The sequence below is a fragment of the Belonocnema kinseyi genome, chromosome 2 (genome assembly GCF_010883055.1).
Source record: "Belonocnema kinseyi isolate 2016_QV_RU_SX_M_011 chromosome 2, B_treatae_v1, whole genome shotgun sequence".
NCBI lineage: Eukaryota > Metazoa > Arthropoda > Insecta > Hymenoptera > Cynipidae > Belonocnema > Belonocnema kinseyi.
In genome coordinates, this window is record NC_046658.1 from 119,062,868 (window position 1) to 119,081,836 (window position 18,969).

An 18,969-nucleotide genomic window follows, 5' to 3' on the forward strand; every position below is an offset into this window, starting at 1 on the left:
AGAGCTCCAAGGAGATTATGTTGAAAAATAAAAAAAAATTTACCCAAAAAAAATTGTTTTTATACTTCATTCTAAGGACTTATTGAACTACCCTCGTACCTCTAAAAATTTTTAGAGTTATGGCCCTCAGAAGTATATTTTGGGTAAATTAAAGTAGACTCAATTTTGAGTACATAATGGCAATAAAACTCTAGCTCTAATAGTAGCAAAATTATGAACTTCTACAAGTGTAACTTTTTTTAGGCACCTTGGTTGAATATCAATGTTTGTATTAAGTTTCTCGTTTTCTGATATAGTTTGTACCTTGAAAATTACACTCAACATTGAATAGTCAACAAACGAAAGCAGACTCAATTGTAAGTAAATCTAAAAAAAAAATACGATAATTCCTATATTATTAGATGAATGGAGCTGTATTGCTCAGAAAGTGAGCTATTTCGGAAAAAAGATTTTCGGACAAGCAATAAGTAATAAACTTATGATGATATAAATGCAATCAATTAGATGTTTATACAATTAAAATCTTTGTGTATGTATAAAAAATCAAATAAAAGAGTGTACAGGCTTCGGTAAAATTATTACCTGCTTATTAAAACCGTTGATTCCGCTTATCAGTATTCTGAACGCACCTTATGATTATCAAGCGGAACGGCAAGTTCTAACGCAGAATATTCTTCATTAAAAAAGGAGATATTTAATATGTGAATTTTACAGATTCTACTGAATATAACTCAATATTTTGTACACAATATAAAATATTGTAATGGTTTTTATTTTCATTTTTCAGTTTGCGAATTCGATTTCTAAAGAAAAAAAGATTTAAAAAAACATTAGTTTATAATAAGGCATGCGGGCAGGATTTTAAAATCTCAAATGTTAAAAATTTTGCTTGGAATTGTTTCCAACAAAATAACTAAAAGAAATTTCCTTTTTTATTTTTACAACAATATTTATACATTTTATTCTTATCTTCATTTATGTGAACATCATTTTTGTGAATATTGCAAAACCTTGTAAAATATTCTCAGATTTTGAAAATTAAAAGCTTAGGAATTATAAAAAATGAATAGTTCTATTATTAATAAGCGGTTTCAATGATTTCTAAAATGTTAATAATCTATTATTTATATTTGTATGAATAAGAAAACTGTAGATGTGCTTTTTTCCCAAGTATCAGCGGGTCAATGTTACACCTTCGAATACTGGCGAAGAAACTTAGATGTGCTATGCGATATCAGCAAGTTGGCATGCAGAAAGACCGACATCGTTATAAAAAAAAAATACATCTTCACGGATATGTTTTTTACAAAGATCAGAGAACTAAGACTGCCCAGCATCTTATAATTTAGGCAGATATGCTACACTTTATTGTAGATATGATACACTTTCGTGTAGATGCACTGTTTCTATAACAATTCTTGAAAGTGGCTGTACATATGCAAATCAAGACCTAATTATCTCAAGATTTAATTAAAATTTTGGATAATGATAATGCAGTTGTGCACGTTCTTCATTTTATTCAATGAAAATGAAAAATTCGGGACAAAAACAATGAAATGTAGTGATTTAGGGAAAAGGAATTAAAAGTGACGTTTTTTTATATTTACTCTCTAAATATCAAATAGTGAAAATTTCACTAATTGAATTAGTGATTGAATTATTCACTGCTGAAATAGTGATTTTTTGGCTTTTCACTATTGAATTAGTGGTCTTCTACTGTAAAACTAGTGATAATTTCACTATTTCCAATTAGTGGATATTATTTCACTATTATTTAGTAGTTTAATTCACTATTCAATTAGTGAAGTCGAGATCGAAGTCGTGATCACGTGATCGCGGCTAATGGTGGACTCGCGCCAACCCACGCTCACATCTCGTTTGCATCGTTTGCTTCGTTTATATTTGTCACCTTGAATCATTTTTCTTTCTACGAGCGTCAAAAGTTTTAAAACAAAGGTTAGTAATATTTTCCAGTTTATTATATTTTCGTGTAGTTTTCCAGTGAATAGTCTCCTTATTATGTGGCGATATGTATATCGAGACAAAAACATTTGCTACAGAACATGAGTGCTGTGTTCGTTTGGAGGTTATGAAATTCAGCTTTCCATTCATTTTTATAGAAATAGATGAAAAGCTGATTTGAGATTTTTCTTTAGTAAGTACAGTATCAACATAAATTAATTTAATTTTTAAATATACATTATAGTTTACCTATATAACTTGTCTTGTAATATAGTTTACTGTTGGGGTTATTGGTTGACTCCAGGAAACATTTTATTTCACTGTGTAATTAGTGATTTTTCACTATTTAATAGTAGATACCTCTCAAAACCACTATTTGCTTAGTGAAATTTAACTAATTGATTTAGTACAATATTTTCAATAATTCGTAGTGACCTGCTTCTCGCTAATTCAATTAGTAAAATTTCACTATCAAATAGTGAACTTTCACTAATTCAGACTTAGAGAGTAGGAGGTCTCTCCTGAAATTATCGGACCTTGTGTTGTTACTTTGCACCTAATTCTGCTTTTGTCAAAAACAGGTATTAACCATTCAGAGAAGATTTTTTGCGTGGCCTCCTATTAGGTTAGGCGGACCTAGGAATCCTTTTTCGACTAGTGTACATAGTTGCGCAAACGCCTGACCACGTACGCGTCGCATTTCAGGATGACGGAACGCACCGAATAAAGAGTGTGCTTTAAATTTTTACAAAACTGGTCTATTCATGTTCTGAAGCCATCGTTATGGTTCTGGAAGTATATGGTGATGAGTCTATGAGTGCTACTCTGATTAAAGAGTGGTTTAAGAGTTTGGAATGTGGTTGATCTTCAGCGGAAAATCAGCCATGCTCTGACAAGCTCGCAACCGCTAAAATGCTTCGAAATGTGTTAGAATTGCGAGTGTTAAAGAATGGAAATAGTAGTTTAACAGTGAGAGAGATAGAGGAAGACCTCGGATCCCAAAAACTATTGTTTCGGAAATTTTTAATCAAGATTTGAGGATGATTTTGGGTCATTGGCGTTCACCACGACAGCGCATCTGCCAATTCATTGCAGTTTATTCTGCAATTTCTAGTGAAGCACGGCCTTCTACAACTTCAGTATCCCCATATAGTCCTGAACTGGGTACCTGTGATTTCTTGCTGTTTCTTAAATTGAAGTATTTTTTAAAAGGAAACGACTTTAAGACGTAGAGGGAATAAAACAGAAAGTGATGGAGCAGCTGCTAGATATTCCCAAATGTGACTTTAAAGAGTGTTTCAGAAAGTGTAAGGATAGCTACAAGAAGTTTCTTGGCTTTAAAATGGGAGTGCTTTGAAGAAGAGATCATCGCTACCGACCAAAATTAATTCTCACTCCAGGTTCATCACAAGGTCGGATACTTTCCGGACAGATCTCGTACCTGCTTTTGAAAAATTTTGAAGTGCTACAGCTTTTTGCGCATATTTAATATATAATGATAACCGTTCAGTTCGTGTTACTAGTTTAGATTAGTCTCGTTTTATTTTTACCTCGTCAGTTGATTTTCCATTGGATGTCGTCGAATGCCGCCGTTGCCTTGCAATCTTGAGTTCCGCAATAGTTTTTTGCGCGCCCTCCAACATGTGCTTGTAGGTATCGCGTTCGCGTTTGTACCGCGAAAGTTGTGTTTGTATGGACTGGATTTCATCATTGATCGCCGAGATCCTGTGCTCATATCGCATCTTGCATTGCGCGAGATCTGCTTTCTTTGCCTTTTCTGCATTGGCGAGAGCATTTTTCGCCTTTCTTAACTCTGACTCGAGTGCCGAGGAATCTGCCGAGAAATTTCGCTGGATTTTCGTCACGGAGTTGTAATCGTTAAGCTTACTGTTCAGGTCATCATTCTAAAACCAAAAAATCCTCTAAATTGTCATCTTCATGTCACCAAAGAATTTCAAATCAAAATTCTTCCTCTGGACCTCTCTATATGACATTTCTTGTTTTCCTTTCTTTATTATTCGAAAAAGGCAGCCAAAAGAATATACTGCTTTCAGGCTTTGTACATTGCACAACAATACTTTTTAGACAGGAATATACTTTTTAAATAACTTTTGGATTACTATTGATAATGTTGCATAATTGAAACATTTTGTAGGAAATCGGAATTGACTCAAAATATATTTCTAAGTTTTAAAAAGTTTCTAAAATAATTTTAATCTTGAGAACATTTCAAATGATTTTTTATTTAATAAAATGAATATCAAGAGAAGATTGAATTTAAAAAATGTCTAAATATTTCAAATTATTTCCTGAAATTTCGAAAAAGTATACAGAAGATTTTGAAGCAAAATGTTTTCATTTTGTATGATTACTAAATTGGTTACAAAAAATTAGTGTCATATTAATAGACATTCAGAAGTTCTAAAAAGATTTATAAATAATTAAAAACTTGAAAATATTTCACTAAATGTAAAACAAAATTGAGATTTTTGACGATTTCGAACAAAAGGTTAAATTAAATTAAACTAATGCTTGATTAAATCCTCTAAATTAAAAAAATGGTCTCTACAATTTTGTAGATTCTTTTGCGACCAATTTGACCAATTTATATTGTATCACAAATTATTTCCCCCATAAAATCGAAAAACTACACGCGCGATTGATGTTTCTAAATTATGCTAAGGTTCTACAAATCTGCAATCTGATAAACTAAATTTTGCTGTCTGAACCAAACCTTTCTCTCAGTTAGTTTTAAAGGTGAAAATCACTTCACAAAGTAAAATTAATTTTAGAAAATGTCTACAAAAGATTTTTTTGTTCTTAATTGGGACCAATGCATATTTGAAATTTGAATGAATGTAAAAAGAATTCAAGAAGAATATTTTTCTAAATATTTCTGAATTTTGATTTTTTTTATATATATTATACAATATTAGCGAGTCTATATTTAAGGAATTTCAATTATAATGCTCTAGAAGTATCTTTTTTAAATGAAAATATTGAAGTTTAAAGAACACAGTGTTTATGGATAGCTGAAATCGGAGGTTAAAAAATCTAATTTTAAAATTACAAATTCCTTAAATCTGAATCCCTCAATATTTATATTGTGTCGTTTATCGACTTAAAATGTTTTCTATTAGTAAATAAGAAATTCTGATTTTCGTTCAATTCTCTTAAAATTTCGAATGACTTTATTTTGAATTATGCTAATTTAATGAGTTGTGTTGACTTCAAGTAATTTTTTTTATCACTCAGAAGCTATATAAAAATTTTCTGGAAAATTTATGTCTATTAAATCTGTAACATAAACGGATAGTTTGAAAGATTTTCGAATTATAAAAAATATATACTTCTCATCGTAGTAGAAATTTTTTTAAATTTCTCAATCTCAATATAAGCTTCAGGGTTTTAAATGTTATATTACTCATTTCGCTTTAGACTATTTTTTTGATACTTACAGCTTTCTTCAAATCATTGAGCTGTTCTTTCATGGAACTATTTTCTCTTCTCAATCGATCAATTTCTTCTTTTATTTCATCCTGAGAATGAGTAGTTGCAGCTCTTTCAAGTTCACGTATTTTCTCCTGAAAAAATAATTTGCGCTTTATTTTTTAACTGGTACTTATAATTAAAATAATAATTAAAAAGTTAAAAGATAATTGTACTGACATCTAAATTAATTTTATTAGCGTTCCACTCATTTTCTTTGGACTTCAAAGTCTGCTGTAGATTTATTAATTCTGCTTGTACAGAATCAACTCCAGATTGCTGATGCAATAGGCGACTGCAAAAAATTTTCATGTATTACATTTTAATATTTATCGAAATCATTGTAATTTAGAAATTTAAAATTACCTGTTTAGCGTCTGATTTTCTCCTTCTAATTGCGTTCTAGATTCTACAAGTTTTTCATGTTTTACGTGCAATTCATCGAATTGTTGCAAACTCTTCTTAACCTCATTTTCCAAATCTGCAAAGTATTTTTGATCACATTAGTATTTTTAATATTTATAATTTTTAAATGAAGTATTGTATTTCAGTAAGCAGTAAATGCACACGCGCGAAGTAGGTGTTGAAGACTCTTGATTTTAATTTGATAAAATTAAAAATATAAACAATTTAGACGTCAATTATCAAACGAATTTGTAAATGTGACCATTAATTAATTAATAGTTTCGAATAAATGCGTGTCAAATTGAAAAAAAATGTTAAAAGGTTTTGAATTGAAAATAGTTTAATTCAAAGTTTAATTGCATAGTTTTTAGTTTTAAGCATTCAAAATTGAAATTTTTAATTTTTATCTGAAGAATATCTAAATTAAATATATTAAGATTGGAATTTTGCAAATTAGATCATTCAAAATTCACAATAATTAAAGTTTTATAATATCTAATGAAAAACGTTCAAAATAAAATAATAAAAATGTTTTAATTCGTAGTTATCGAATCTTGACTATTGGAAATTGAAAAATAAATTCAATGTTTTAAAGTGGAAGTAATTTCGCCATTCAAAATGGAAAGGTTTTCAAATATATCCCTTTATAATTGAATTATTCCAAAAATTGAAAGTTCAATATAAAAATAAATTTTAAATTAGAAACATTAAACATGAAAAAATTTCGACTGCGGAACGTGGAAATAAAACGAAATCGATCTTCATTAGAACTAAAAAAAAATTAATCTCCAATAGTTGTGATATTATTAAAACTTTTTTGTATTGAGACCCTTTAAAATTTCCATGATTTATAATAAACTTAAATCGTTGAAAAATAAATAATTTTTTATTTGGTGATTATAGTTTTCAAAATGCAACCATTCAAATTATATATGTACAATTAAAACTAATGAAAGTAATAAATACAAACTTTAGGATAAAACTATAATATTGACAACTCCAAAATATTGCAAACATTTTTAATTAAAGCAATTATTCAATTATTGAGGATTTTGAGCCACACAATTTTTAACTTTTAAATTACAAATCGTTTAAATGACATTGAAAGTTAAAAATTGAAATAAAGAATACAAAACAAGATGGCTATATATATTGCCAATGTTTGAACTTGCTAAGAAATTTTGATTTTTTTTTAAGTTGAGTTGAATATCTAAAATTTTTGGCCATTTTAAAATAAGAAAAGAATTCAATTTTTAATGCCGGTTTCTAAAATATTCTCATTTTTAAGGATTGGAATTTTCGAATTTTTTTTTCTTCCATTTTTAATAGAAACAAAAAATTTGCGAATTCTTAAATCTGAAATAACTGTAGTAAAAAGGGTCTAAAAAAGTGCAAAATTAATCATTTTAAAATCAGTCACAACGCATTTCCACACGAATAGAATCACAGAAGATTCAATGTTGAAAAAAATTAATGAATAATAATTTTATTTCTTATTAATTTAGGAAATTAAACATTAGATAAACTTCCTTACTTAATATCCTTTCGTTGTATGTTTGCTTCATCTCGTTCATTTTTTTGGTACTCAAGCCTGTTTTTTCCAGGGACGCTATTCGTTTTTTAAGAGTAGTAATTTCTAAGTCTTTTGATTGCTTGTCCTTCTCTGATAAAGTTTTTAATTGGTCTTTCTCCTTTTTAAATTTGTCTAATTCTGTAGTTAAATCTGCAATTTTTTTCGACGAGGTTGACTTCATATTTTCAATTTCTTGCATCTTCAGCTTTAAATCCCCTTCAAGTTGAATTTTGGTTTGTTCAACCTGTTTCACAAAAAATTTCATAAATCGATATTAACAATATACCAGGTAATATAAATATTCAAAAAACTTACTGAGGCTAATGCTTTTGAAATTCTAGTTTCCTTTTCTGTAAAAGATGTTAAATCTTCCTGTAACTTTTTATTTCTTTCCTTTTCTTGAGCCAATTCCTTCCTCAAATCACTCAATACTGTTTCCATTTTTGCATTATCTTTTTTAGAAGAAGTTGCAGTTTCTACAAATGGAAAAATATTATTTCAATCTTTCTTATTCTAAAATAATTTTATTTAATTTTCTGAAAGTAGATCTCACCAAGGTCCTTTTTAAGCTGGACAACTTCATTATAAACTTTAAGCTTTTCAGCTGATAGCGACAGAAGTTTGGACTTCAATTTTTCCTTTTCTTCTTGCAATTTTCCTTTTTCTACATCCCAAGATTTTCGCTCAATATCCGTTAAAGCGATTGTATCTTCTAATTTCTTATTTACTGAAAACGGATCTTATTTTAAAAGATTAGTTTCGGTTTCATTTTTTTAGAAAAATAGGTTTAAAAAATTAATTCCTAATTTATTGGAAAGCCATGATTATTATTAGCCTTAATAAAAATGGTCCTTACTGCTTTGAAGCTCTCCATTTTTTCCATCTTCAGTTTTAGGTACTTTGGACTTTTTCGTCTCTTTTTCACTAGATAATTCCTTCAACGTTTTTTCTAATTTCTCTTTTAAGAGTCCATGCTCTTTTGATAAAGTTTCATACTTTAAATTGGTTTCGTTTGCTTTCGAATTTCGAAGACCAACTCCACCACCTTCAATAGCACTTACGACCATACCAAGAACATCACCTAAAAATTGTAATGAAAATAATTAAAATAATTGGACTATCATCTTTTCCTTATCGAATCTGAAAAAATGTTGTAATGATATGACTCAACAATCTGGCAATAATTGTAGTTAAAAACCTATCTGACTTTTCACTTGAAATGATTTTATATCTTAAATTCGAAATGTTAAGTAAATTTATTCAAAATATTAGGTATGTTTTATTTTAGTGCTTTTTAAACGAAATGAGTATTTTTGAGAAAAAAAAATAATACAAAATAATAAAGTTTCCACGAATACTTGAAATTCCTAAACTTGTAGGTTTCGTTAATACTTTTTGCTTGAAATGAGCACTTTTGAAGAAAAATGATCATTAAGGTTCCTGATTTTCAACAATTTTAAGTTATGTTAGCGTTTTACACTTGAAATAGGTATTTTTAATAAAAACTTATTAGATTTCGAACATCAAAAGTTATTCAAAAATTTATGATTTTCGCTTTTGTTATCGTTTTTTACAGGAAGTTTAGATTTTTAAACAAAAACTAATAGATTTTGAAAGATCATAATTTTTTATTAATTTAAGGTTGTGTTAGCGTCTTACACTAATTTATATTCAAAATCGGTTATTTCAATAAAAACTTGAAAACGTAGATTGAAAAGAAGTGTCACAAGGATTTAACAATTGTATGTTACGAGTATGTTGGAGTTGAACTTCGGAAATCGTATTTTTTAGTTTGAAAAATCATTGATTTTAATGGAGATAAATTTGGTTGTACATTTATAAGTTAAGATAGCGGGTTTCGACGGAAATATTTATAAAGAAGATTTACAACTTGGGAACAATTTACGGATATGTTTACGATTTTACCAAAAATTGGTTTTATCAAACAAAAACAATTAAATTGCAAAGAAAAAATACAATTTGAAACAATCTTTTGTTGAAGATTAATAAATTTTTTTACTTAATTTATAATCTTTTATTTTCTTGTTTTTAAATACGGAAAGCAATACTTTTAGATAGCAAATCATCAGATTTCAAAGAATGTGTACAATTTTAGGTTAGGTCAATTGAATCGAAAAAATAAGTTTGCTTTGATATATTCTTTAAATATACAATTATGACTATACACGGGACTAGAGCTAATAAAAAATATTGAAAATTCGCAAAATATCGCCTATTTCATTTTCCCCCGAAATTTTCACTTATTTTTTGTAGTTTTTCACCTGTCAAGAAATCGAAAATTATTATTTTTAATTGATCTTAGTTCGAACTGTAGCCACAAATCTGGTGAAGATATGTGCAAAACATAGGTTTACCTGATTACAAAATTTAAAAAAATTTTAATTCAATGCTGGGACTATAGCCACGAATTTGCTGAAGATATATGCAAAATTTGAGCTCAATCGATCCAATGATTTTTAAAACATCATATAAACCACTTCAAGAAACGTAGTTTAAAAAATTGAATTCTCGTTTGTAGGACAAACTAGTAAAAACAACGAATTTAAACTTCACAACATTGACGAAAAGGGCAAGAATTTCTTATATTTTTCTAAAGGTCTGAATGCTTTGCTGATACTGGAAGCATTTAGTGTCAAAAGAACCTCAAAAAAATTGTATCACCACTTTTAATAGAAAACTTATAATCTAAAAAAATGTATTGCCATTTAATAAAAATTTTATTCTAAGCTTAATTAATTACACCTTAAAGAATAAAACAGTTTTTTTCGCCAGAAATACTATGAAGTTCAAAATTGGGTTTTAATAATTATTTTATATTTTAATTTCAAAATTGCGTGACATTTTTGTTTGCCTAATGAAATAAGGAGATGTAATTTTATCAAACCTATTTCCTCATCTATATCGTCCATCATTTTTTTTAGATGAACTTTTGACTCCAACTCCATATTTTTCTTCTGTGATTTGTTTTTGTACTCGTTGCCGACTTGCTTCAAAATATCTTCTATCTTTTTCGCCTGAAAAATTGACACCCTACATTCATTGTTGAATATTTATATGATAAAATGGAATATTTAAATACTTATAATTTATATTACTTGGTCATATTTTTTCTCTAAATCGACTTTTTCCGTCTCCAGTTGCTCGGCTCTTCTTTCAAATTTCCTGAGCTTGAAAGAGAGAATTCGACAATTTTTGTTCGATTGCTCCAAGTTCTTTCTAAGACTCGAGTACTCATCTGCCTGTTCATCCCTGGAATATAACGTTATATTTTATTAAATAAATGTGCTTGATTAGGGGGTAGAAATACAATGATTGAGTGCATAAACTAAAAAATGGGTAATAAAAATATTGCCTGAAATTATCTTGCATCTCGTAAATTTCCTCTTCCATTTCTCGGATTTCCTTTTTCATGTCTTCGTTCTCATCCATTAGAGTCTCGCAGAGAGTTTCGGCTGCCTTTAATTTTGATTTCAATTCCTCGCTCAATTTCTCCCTTTCACTTTTGTTTGTTTTTTGGCTTAGTTCTTTTTCCAGGTTTTTTAGTTTAGAGGAGAGACTGCCTTTTTCTTCACTGAGGGCTAAACAATGAAAGAAGAATAGTCAATTAGAAAAGTACATTTTTATTCAGTGATATTATATTCAAATGTCATCAGTTTCTATTAGATTCTTAAATCACAATGAAAAATTGGACACGAAAAGTAGATTTAAAATGCCGACGGTAGTAGATAGATTTTGATTATTGAATCGTCGAGGCCTCGAATGTTAAGAATGAAGGGGCGCATTCGCTCTCGGATGGGTGACCGGTTCGTAATTCTCACTTATGTTAGTCGTGTGTGGACGACGTTGAACGACTGTCGATCGGGGAGGTTGGATGCCGAGGATGAATATGGGCAATCAATGCTATCGAATGTCTACATTTAAACTCGTCTGTCAGTAACCGGCTGTCCTTAACAGTTTTGGTTTTCTGCAGTTTTCGATCTCCCTGTCCAAATATTCAGGCTAATGTGAGCGCTTTTAATAAAAATCCAGCTGCAGACGTCGAGGGTACTTAGGGTTTGGGAAGGGATGTTAGCTGAATAGTTTTTTTATTCTTCAAATTAATCATTCTTTTATGTTTAGGATATAAATAGGTTTGAATTATGGCCAAAAGTTGTATTCATTAAATTTATCATATGAAAATAAAATTTCTAAAATTCATTGTCTCTAATCTCATGTAGCACAATACTTTTCATCAGCGCTAACTTTAATACGTTTTATTGGTAAAGAAAAACCTTCAAACGAATTAAAAATATAACAAAACAGAAACAAATAACTTACCTTTATAATAATAATATTCATTTCACAAATGAAAATTAAATTTTCACTATAAAAAATGTAGGTTTTATAATCATGATACTAATGTGATTTTACACTCAACTAAAATATGCACTTGATAACCAATATTAAAATTAATTCTTTATTTCACTTTTTATATAGGATATTTAAAAAAATACTTTAACATTTTTTAAAAATAAAATTATACAAACTGTTTTTTTAACAAAATAAGATCCAATGAATGTTTTTCTTTGAGTCAAACAAATTTTTATTCTATATTTTTAATACGGAATTAATTTAATACCAAATTTGCTTTCAAATATTATAATTGCTGTGTTTTATTTTGTCTGTTCTTTTGCAACCGCTACTTTTAATTTCTAATCCGAAATTGGTAACAAGAGAACCCAAAAATATATAATAACTGCGTTTTCGTTTCGCTTTAATTAGTTCAGAACTTGTCATGCACACAAAGTTGCTTGAAAATAGATTTTTGTTTAATTGAAATATTGTTTTAACCAAAAAAAATTTCAATGAATTCAAATAAAATTTTTTAAATTCATTAAAAATTTATTACAATCAAACAAAAATGGATTCAAATAAATTTACTTGTTTTCAACAAACAAATATTTTTCTCGTCTATTTTTGCTGATAAAATTAATGTTTATACAATATTGTACATATTTTATAAATTTTTTTTACTTTCTTTTTATTATATGTAATATTTTACAGTACATACATCCAGACTTGCTCCTGGATATTCCTTAAGACCCTTACAAAAATTAAAATCCTCGAAGTAGCTTAAAATCCTCAAAGTCCCATAAAAATATTTTAAGTTCGGTTGAATTCTTTAAAATCTCTTTAAAATTAATTGAAATCTTTAAAATCCATGGTAGTCTTTCCGAATCTTTCGAAATTGCTCATGATTTATTAAAATCCATTAAAGTCTCTTACAAGCCATTAAAATTCTTAAAAATTTCTTAAAAATCATTTAAAATTTCGGTAAATCTGTTGAAATCTTACGAAATCCTCTAAAGTCAGTGGATCTACATTAGGGTGTTTCAAAAAAACGCTTTTCGAGCGACAGGGCAAGACCCCCCCCCCCAAGTTTCCTAAACTTGGGGGGGGGGCTGAAAATGAACGATGGAATTTAGAAAGATCCCTGGATTAGCGAAAATGAATATCCTTGACCATTTTCCATATATCGGGAATATCGTATAGTCAAACCTCTAATAAGTACAGCTATAATAGGGATATTAAGCGGAAGAGCACCGGTGCATTATGGGAGCAGCGGAATAAAATGGCGACGGCTTAATGGGGAGCAGTGACAGTTCAGATTTACTTTGGACAATTAAATGCTTTTTACCACTTGAAATGTGCGTGAATGTTAATATTAAATGGAGTTCCTGATGTGGTAATAATAATTTACATTTGTTTCGATTGTAGGCGATAACTATATTGAAATATCAAAAAACGCCATAAAAACAACAAACTTGACCTCCAAATGCATTATATGGATTTCAGGGAAATTCATTCTCGCGATACCAGATGAAAGATTGGCTACTGTAAGTTAATATATTTCTGTAACAACTAAATTTTTTTCTAATCTGAAGATAATACAATTGTACATAATCTGTCGAAAATGATAAAATCTCGAACTTATCAATTTTGTCCCAATAACTGATTTACGAGGACAATTTACATAAAGTAACTAAATGTTTAACTCTTCTAACTAAACGTTTTACCTAATCTAAGCGGACACTTTCTTTGAGTTTAATATCTTCTCGAATTACTCGTTCGCCTCAAGAATTTTTTTCCGTTCAGGGTTTCATCGAAATATAACAAATTTTTAAGGGGTTCAATAGGAGTGTCTACGAAATAAAACCATACTAATAACTTTCATTTCCAGCCCAACCCCACCCTCCCTGCAGTGCCCCAAATATGACACAAGAATAAAAAAACTACTACTACTACTACTATGAAATAAAATAGAACACATACAGTTATGTTTCTGACTGTATCGTGTATAGAAAGAATAAACGTGCCACTTTCTAATTGTTTAAAGAAATATTATTTGTTTCAATAATTACTTTTCTAAGCTTACTTTTAAAATCATAATTAATTGTATGCATTCTATTTTATAGTGGAATGCCTGGCTTAATTTTTAGAAAGTTTAAAATTAAACAATAACCAATAGTTTAAATAATTACATAATGTTTTCAGAAAAATTTGTTACTCCAAACCATGACAAAATATTGCATTTCAATCAGAAAAGACAATTTTTTCTACGTTTTTGGGGAATAAATAATAGTCTAAATAATTTTAATTTGTTTAAACAATTGAAAAATGTTTGAGAAGTCCTAGTATTTATTCAAATTGTCCATTAGGAATTATTTGTACACAAAAGACGACGGAAATTGCTAAAAAGCAAGAATAATGCGTAAAAGTGTAGTTTTTTTTATTTTTGGATAATATTTGAGGTACTGCGGGGTGGGTGGAGGCAGTGTGGAAATGAAAGTTATTTACATGGTTTAATTTCGTAGACACTCCTCTAAATCCATAAAAAACTTGGCATGTTTCGATGAAACCCTGGAACATGAGTTCAATTTTTCGAAAACTTAAAATTTCGCTATGTTAATTAAATGGGATTTTGAAGTGCCCTCTAGAGCGATGAAAAAATGGTGCAAAGCACTTTTGGACCACCCAAATATACATACTTTGGAACATTTTTTAATCTCTTGAAATCCTTTGAAACCCCTTAAAATTTTTGAAAATATTGATTAATTCCTAGAAATTTTTTCAAATACAGTGAAACTTTTCTATAGCGCCGATTTTGGGGCTGTCGGTGGGTGAGATCTAACTAATTATAGTCAACTCCGCTTTTGTTTGTTCACGCATGGGTGCTCGCCTGATGTACAACCGCTAACCCAAGGCACCCCGCGCAGCTCCTGTTCCACCTACTTGTGGCGCAACGTCAATTCTTAGAAGGGCTATAGAAGGGAGCACTATTAAAGGGTTTCACTGCATTCTGAAATCCCTTCAAATATTTGAAATCTTGTCCCGTAAAATCTCTTTAAATAGAAAATAATACTTGAACTCACATGAAATCTTTAAAATCTCACAAAAGTACGGTACAATCATTTAAAATCTGCGAAAATCACTTAAAATATCTAAATGTCGGTAGAAATCCTATAAATTCTGTGAAATATTTTGAAATCTTATGAGATCACTTTAAATTTTTCTAATTCTTTTAAAGTTTATTTAGGTCTTTAAAATCCGTGGGAGTCTTTCTGAATCTCTTGGAATCCCTTACAATATATTATAAACCATTTTAATATTTTAAAATCCATTAAGATTCCTCGGAAATCTCTTAAAAACTTTAATAGTATTCGGTAATGCTTTGAAATTTCAATTAATTTTATCATATCTTGCGATATCTTCTTTATATCTCTTAAAATCCGTTTAAATCTGTTGAAATCCTATAGGATCTTTTCCTATTTTCGAAATCCCATTAAAATGCCCTGGTATCCTTCAGTTTTCGTAAATCCCTTAAAATAATTTGAAATTCCTTAAAAAATCCATCTAAATCCTTCGGTACCTCTTCAATTCTGTTCAACTCGATGAGATTTCTGGAAATCTGGTTAAATTCTTTAAAGTCCTTTAAAATCTTGTAAAATCCCATGAAAAATCGAAATTCTCTCTGAAATATTATTATGTAATTTCTTTAAACTCTTCAAATCTTTTGAAATCATTTGAAATCCTACCCTAAGACTGTTTTAAGCTTGTTTCATTCAGTAAAAATTTTGTAATTCTTTAAAATAATTTATAGTCTTTTGAAAAACCTCAGAATCTATTGCAATCTGTTGAAATACTTTCAAATATTGTAAATCCCTTAAAATCTTTTTTATTGTGATAATAATTGATATTTTTTTAGATATTGAGTACAAAATATAAAATCTTATTTAAAAAGGATGGGGGTTCAGAAAGATCAGACGACTTCTTACAACAGGTTGCCTACAACTAATCATGCGTAATTATACAATTTGAGCTTTTCCCTTCATAGAGGATTTAATTTTAAATTGGACAATTACGTTTTATGCAATCATTTGAAAGTGCATTAAATCGTGTATTTGGTGCAAATTAAGATTAGTAATTATATTTAGAAGACCCACCTACAGTTTATAGTGAACCTACAGTAGACAATCACTAATTAAATCACAGCTATGTCTCAGATAATTAACTTTGATTTTAATTTATTAACGTATATAGTCTCCTAACTATTAATTAAATTAAATTGAATTGAATTAATTATTTTATGTATATTAGTATTTAAAATTAATGTTTATCTACTGCAGGTGTTTTCTATATTGTAGGGTGGTCTTCCCTACCTCGGTGAAATTTTAAAATGTAGTATAAAATTATGAATGATTATTTAAATTACCTTCATTCTTTGCTTGGAGTTCTTTGATAGATTTTTGGAGTTTCATTACGTCATTGCTCGTACTTTTGCCATTTGAGACAGAATCCATGCTCGATAGACGGCGAAGTAAAATTTCGCTTTTTTCTTTTTCTGCCCTTTCGCATCTTACTCTCAGATCATGCAGTTGTGCTCTCAATTTTTCAGTTTCATTCTGGAATAATGATTTTATTTCAAAGATCTTAATAGATATCTTATTCCTATTTGATACCAGAAAACTATAAAGATTGACATCAAAAATAATATATTTTGAATTACCTTTTCTGTTTTTCCACCTTTTCCATTTACGGAATCAACTGAATTTTCCTTCTCGCCTTTCGATGATATATCAGCCTCAGTCGTACGTGATTTTCTGACCTGAAGATTAGATTTTATTTATAAACAATAAATCTTCCAAAATATTATTTCTTTCTTCATTTTTAATCAGAATAAAGCACATCAAGTAGAGTCTTACAAATTCTGCGCAGTTAAATTTTTGATTAAAAGTAGAGATGCTATTACACGAAAAAAAAGAAGAGTCTGATATAATCCTACAGAATGGTTATAGTAATTATTTTTCTATACAATATTTATCCAAAATCTTGTGAGATTTGTGGAATTTTTGCATGATTAACCAACAATTTCTATCAGGTTTACGAAAAATGCCCGTAAATCTGTTAAATACCTATATCGATTCTTAAAAGATTACAGCAAATTAACAAATTTTTTATCTCCGTCTAAAGTCGCTATAAAATATTAGCGAGAACCACTCACAAGTACATTAATCAGAGACTTCTAATTTTAAGTATCTTTCTAAAAGCACTCAATGAATATCTGAAAACTTCACCCAAAAAAATGGCATGTTGCCAGAATCAGATATACGTCAGTTACGAAGAAGTACGGGTTCAGAACACCAAGAATCAGCAGCTGGGACCATGAAAGTTCACATATTCTTTATCTTATATTTTATCAAATACTTTTTAATAAAATGGACTTAGTGTCTCCAAAAATGTAAAATTATCACACATTTCATTTTTGTTCATTCTAATCATGATAAATTTGTCATTTTATTAACACAGTAATGATAGCAACCCGTTGCATATCATTCTGGTTATCAACCAGATTAAAATTATCCATTTTTGCTGATCTTAAATTAATTTCTGCACAACTTCATTCACAACTGTAGAGTGGCTATCGTCATATCTTTTATTAAGAGTCGTAGGTTAGGCATGACCGACATACTATTTATAAAATCAGGGATGTTCTAGAAAATTTGGAATTTTAGGGAAGGAAAAAATTCCAATTTTCCTGTATTGGGCTATAAATATATGAGGCTCTGAAAATTTATTTTTTTCTTTCTCAATCTGTTTCTTTAGATTTATCTAGTTGCGACTTCCACATCCGAAAGCTTGACAACCTTTTAGGACGAACAGAAAGTTTTCGAGAAAGCCTTAAACTTTAAATCAATTTTTAATTACAAAAAAAAACTTTTCAACTTTTTTAATTTTTTACAAAGCAGTTCAACTCTGAACAAAGTATTGAATAGCCAAACAAAAAAGATCAACTTTCAACTGAAAAAGATCAATATTCAACAAAAAATATAATGGTTAAATTCTCAGTAAGAACATTTTTTTAACCAAAGAAACAAAGAATTATTAGCAAAGGAGTTCAAGTTTTAACCAAGTAGTTGTTTAACCAAAAAAGATTTAAATTTTAAATAAAAGACGAATTTTCTGCAGAGCAGGTGAATATTCAACTAGTAAATATGAATTTTAAATAAATTAATTAAACCAAATAGTTAAATTTTCAACTACATAATTAAACTTTTAACCAAATAACACAATTCAAATAAAAACATAAACTCTCGACCAAAAATATAATACTAGTTTTCAATGAAAAATAATTAGTTTTCAAATAAAAATAGTTTTGATTTTTAAAAAAAGAGATGAATTTGCTATCACAGGAGATGAATTTTTGACTACAATTTTGAATTTTCAACTAGAATACTTAAAATTTCAAATAAAAAAATTTAATTTTACACCAAATAGTTGAATTTTTAATAAAAAAAACCATGCATTGTAAACCAAATGATGAATTTTTAATTTCAACTTTAAATTAAAAAAATTCAATTCAACGAAAAAAAAAGAATTGGCGACATAATACTTGACTACTTAACCAAAATAAATTTATTTAGAATAAAATATTTGCTTTTTGAACCAGTGGAGATTAAATTTCTACCAAAAAGATTAAATTTGTCAACATAAGTGTTAGATTTATTTCAAGAAAAACTCGTCAGTCAAGAGAAATTTTTAAAAATCAAATTTTTCAATTTTCAAGCTGAATTCTTATTTCAAAAAAGTGAATTTTCTACAAATCAATTAAAATTACTTTTTAACCAAATTGTTGGAATTTCAACGAAATAATTAAATGTGCAAACAAGGAATAAAACTTTCAACGAGAAAAGATCAAGTCGCAACTGAAAATATAAAGTTTACTTTTTAATTAAAATAGGGAAGTCGGTGTAATCATTGGCCACTTAAAGAGTTTTTATAGTTTAAGCGTTTTCAAAAACGTAGAAGATAATTTATATTTAAAGAAATGAAAAATAATTTGAAAAACACATTTATTGACAATTAAGATTCGCAAGGCAAAGTGCCAAATAATTATATACATAGTCTACAAAAAGTTTAGACAACTTTGAATGAATTTTTGGCAATAATATTAATCCTTTGCTTTTCAGATACTATAGCCA

At 28.6% G+C, this 18,969-nt stretch overlaps 1 protein-coding gene across 7 annotated transcripts in view; it reads right to left on the reverse strand.

The window, feature by feature from the left end:
• LOC117167122 (golgin IMH1) overlaps positions 1-18,969 on the reverse strand; it is a 92,091-nt gene that overhangs the window by 20,148 nt on the left and 52,974 nt on the right. For 6 of the 7 annotated variants that reach the window (XM_033351798.1, XM_033351794.1, XM_033351796.1 and 3 more), the window contains 13 exons: positions 16,497-16,595; positions 16,203-16,392; positions 10,803-11,028; positions 10,546-10,699; positions 10,335-10,464; positions 8,286-8,510; positions 7,983-8,168; positions 7,745-7,905; positions 7,391-7,673; positions 5,818-5,932; positions 5,632-5,746; positions 5,421-5,546; positions 3,513-3,866 (listed from right to left, as the gene is read on the reverse strand). In XM_033351798.1, the coding sequence (XP_033207689.1) occupies positions 3,513-3,866; positions 5,421-5,546; positions 5,632-5,746; positions 5,818-5,932; positions 7,391-7,673; positions 7,745-7,905; positions 7,983-8,168; positions 8,286-8,510; positions 10,335-10,464; positions 10,546-10,699; positions 10,803-11,028; positions 16,203-16,392; positions 16,497-16,595 (2,364 nt within the window). The remainder of the gene's footprint in view (positions 1-3,512; positions 3,867-5,420; positions 5,547-5,631; positions 5,747-5,817; positions 5,933-7,390; positions 7,674-7,744; positions 7,906-7,982; positions 8,169-8,285; positions 8,511-10,334; positions 10,465-10,545; positions 10,700-10,802; positions 11,029-16,202; positions 16,393-16,496; positions 16,596-18,969) is intronic. The other variant, XM_033351799.1, reaches the window with a different exon arrangement.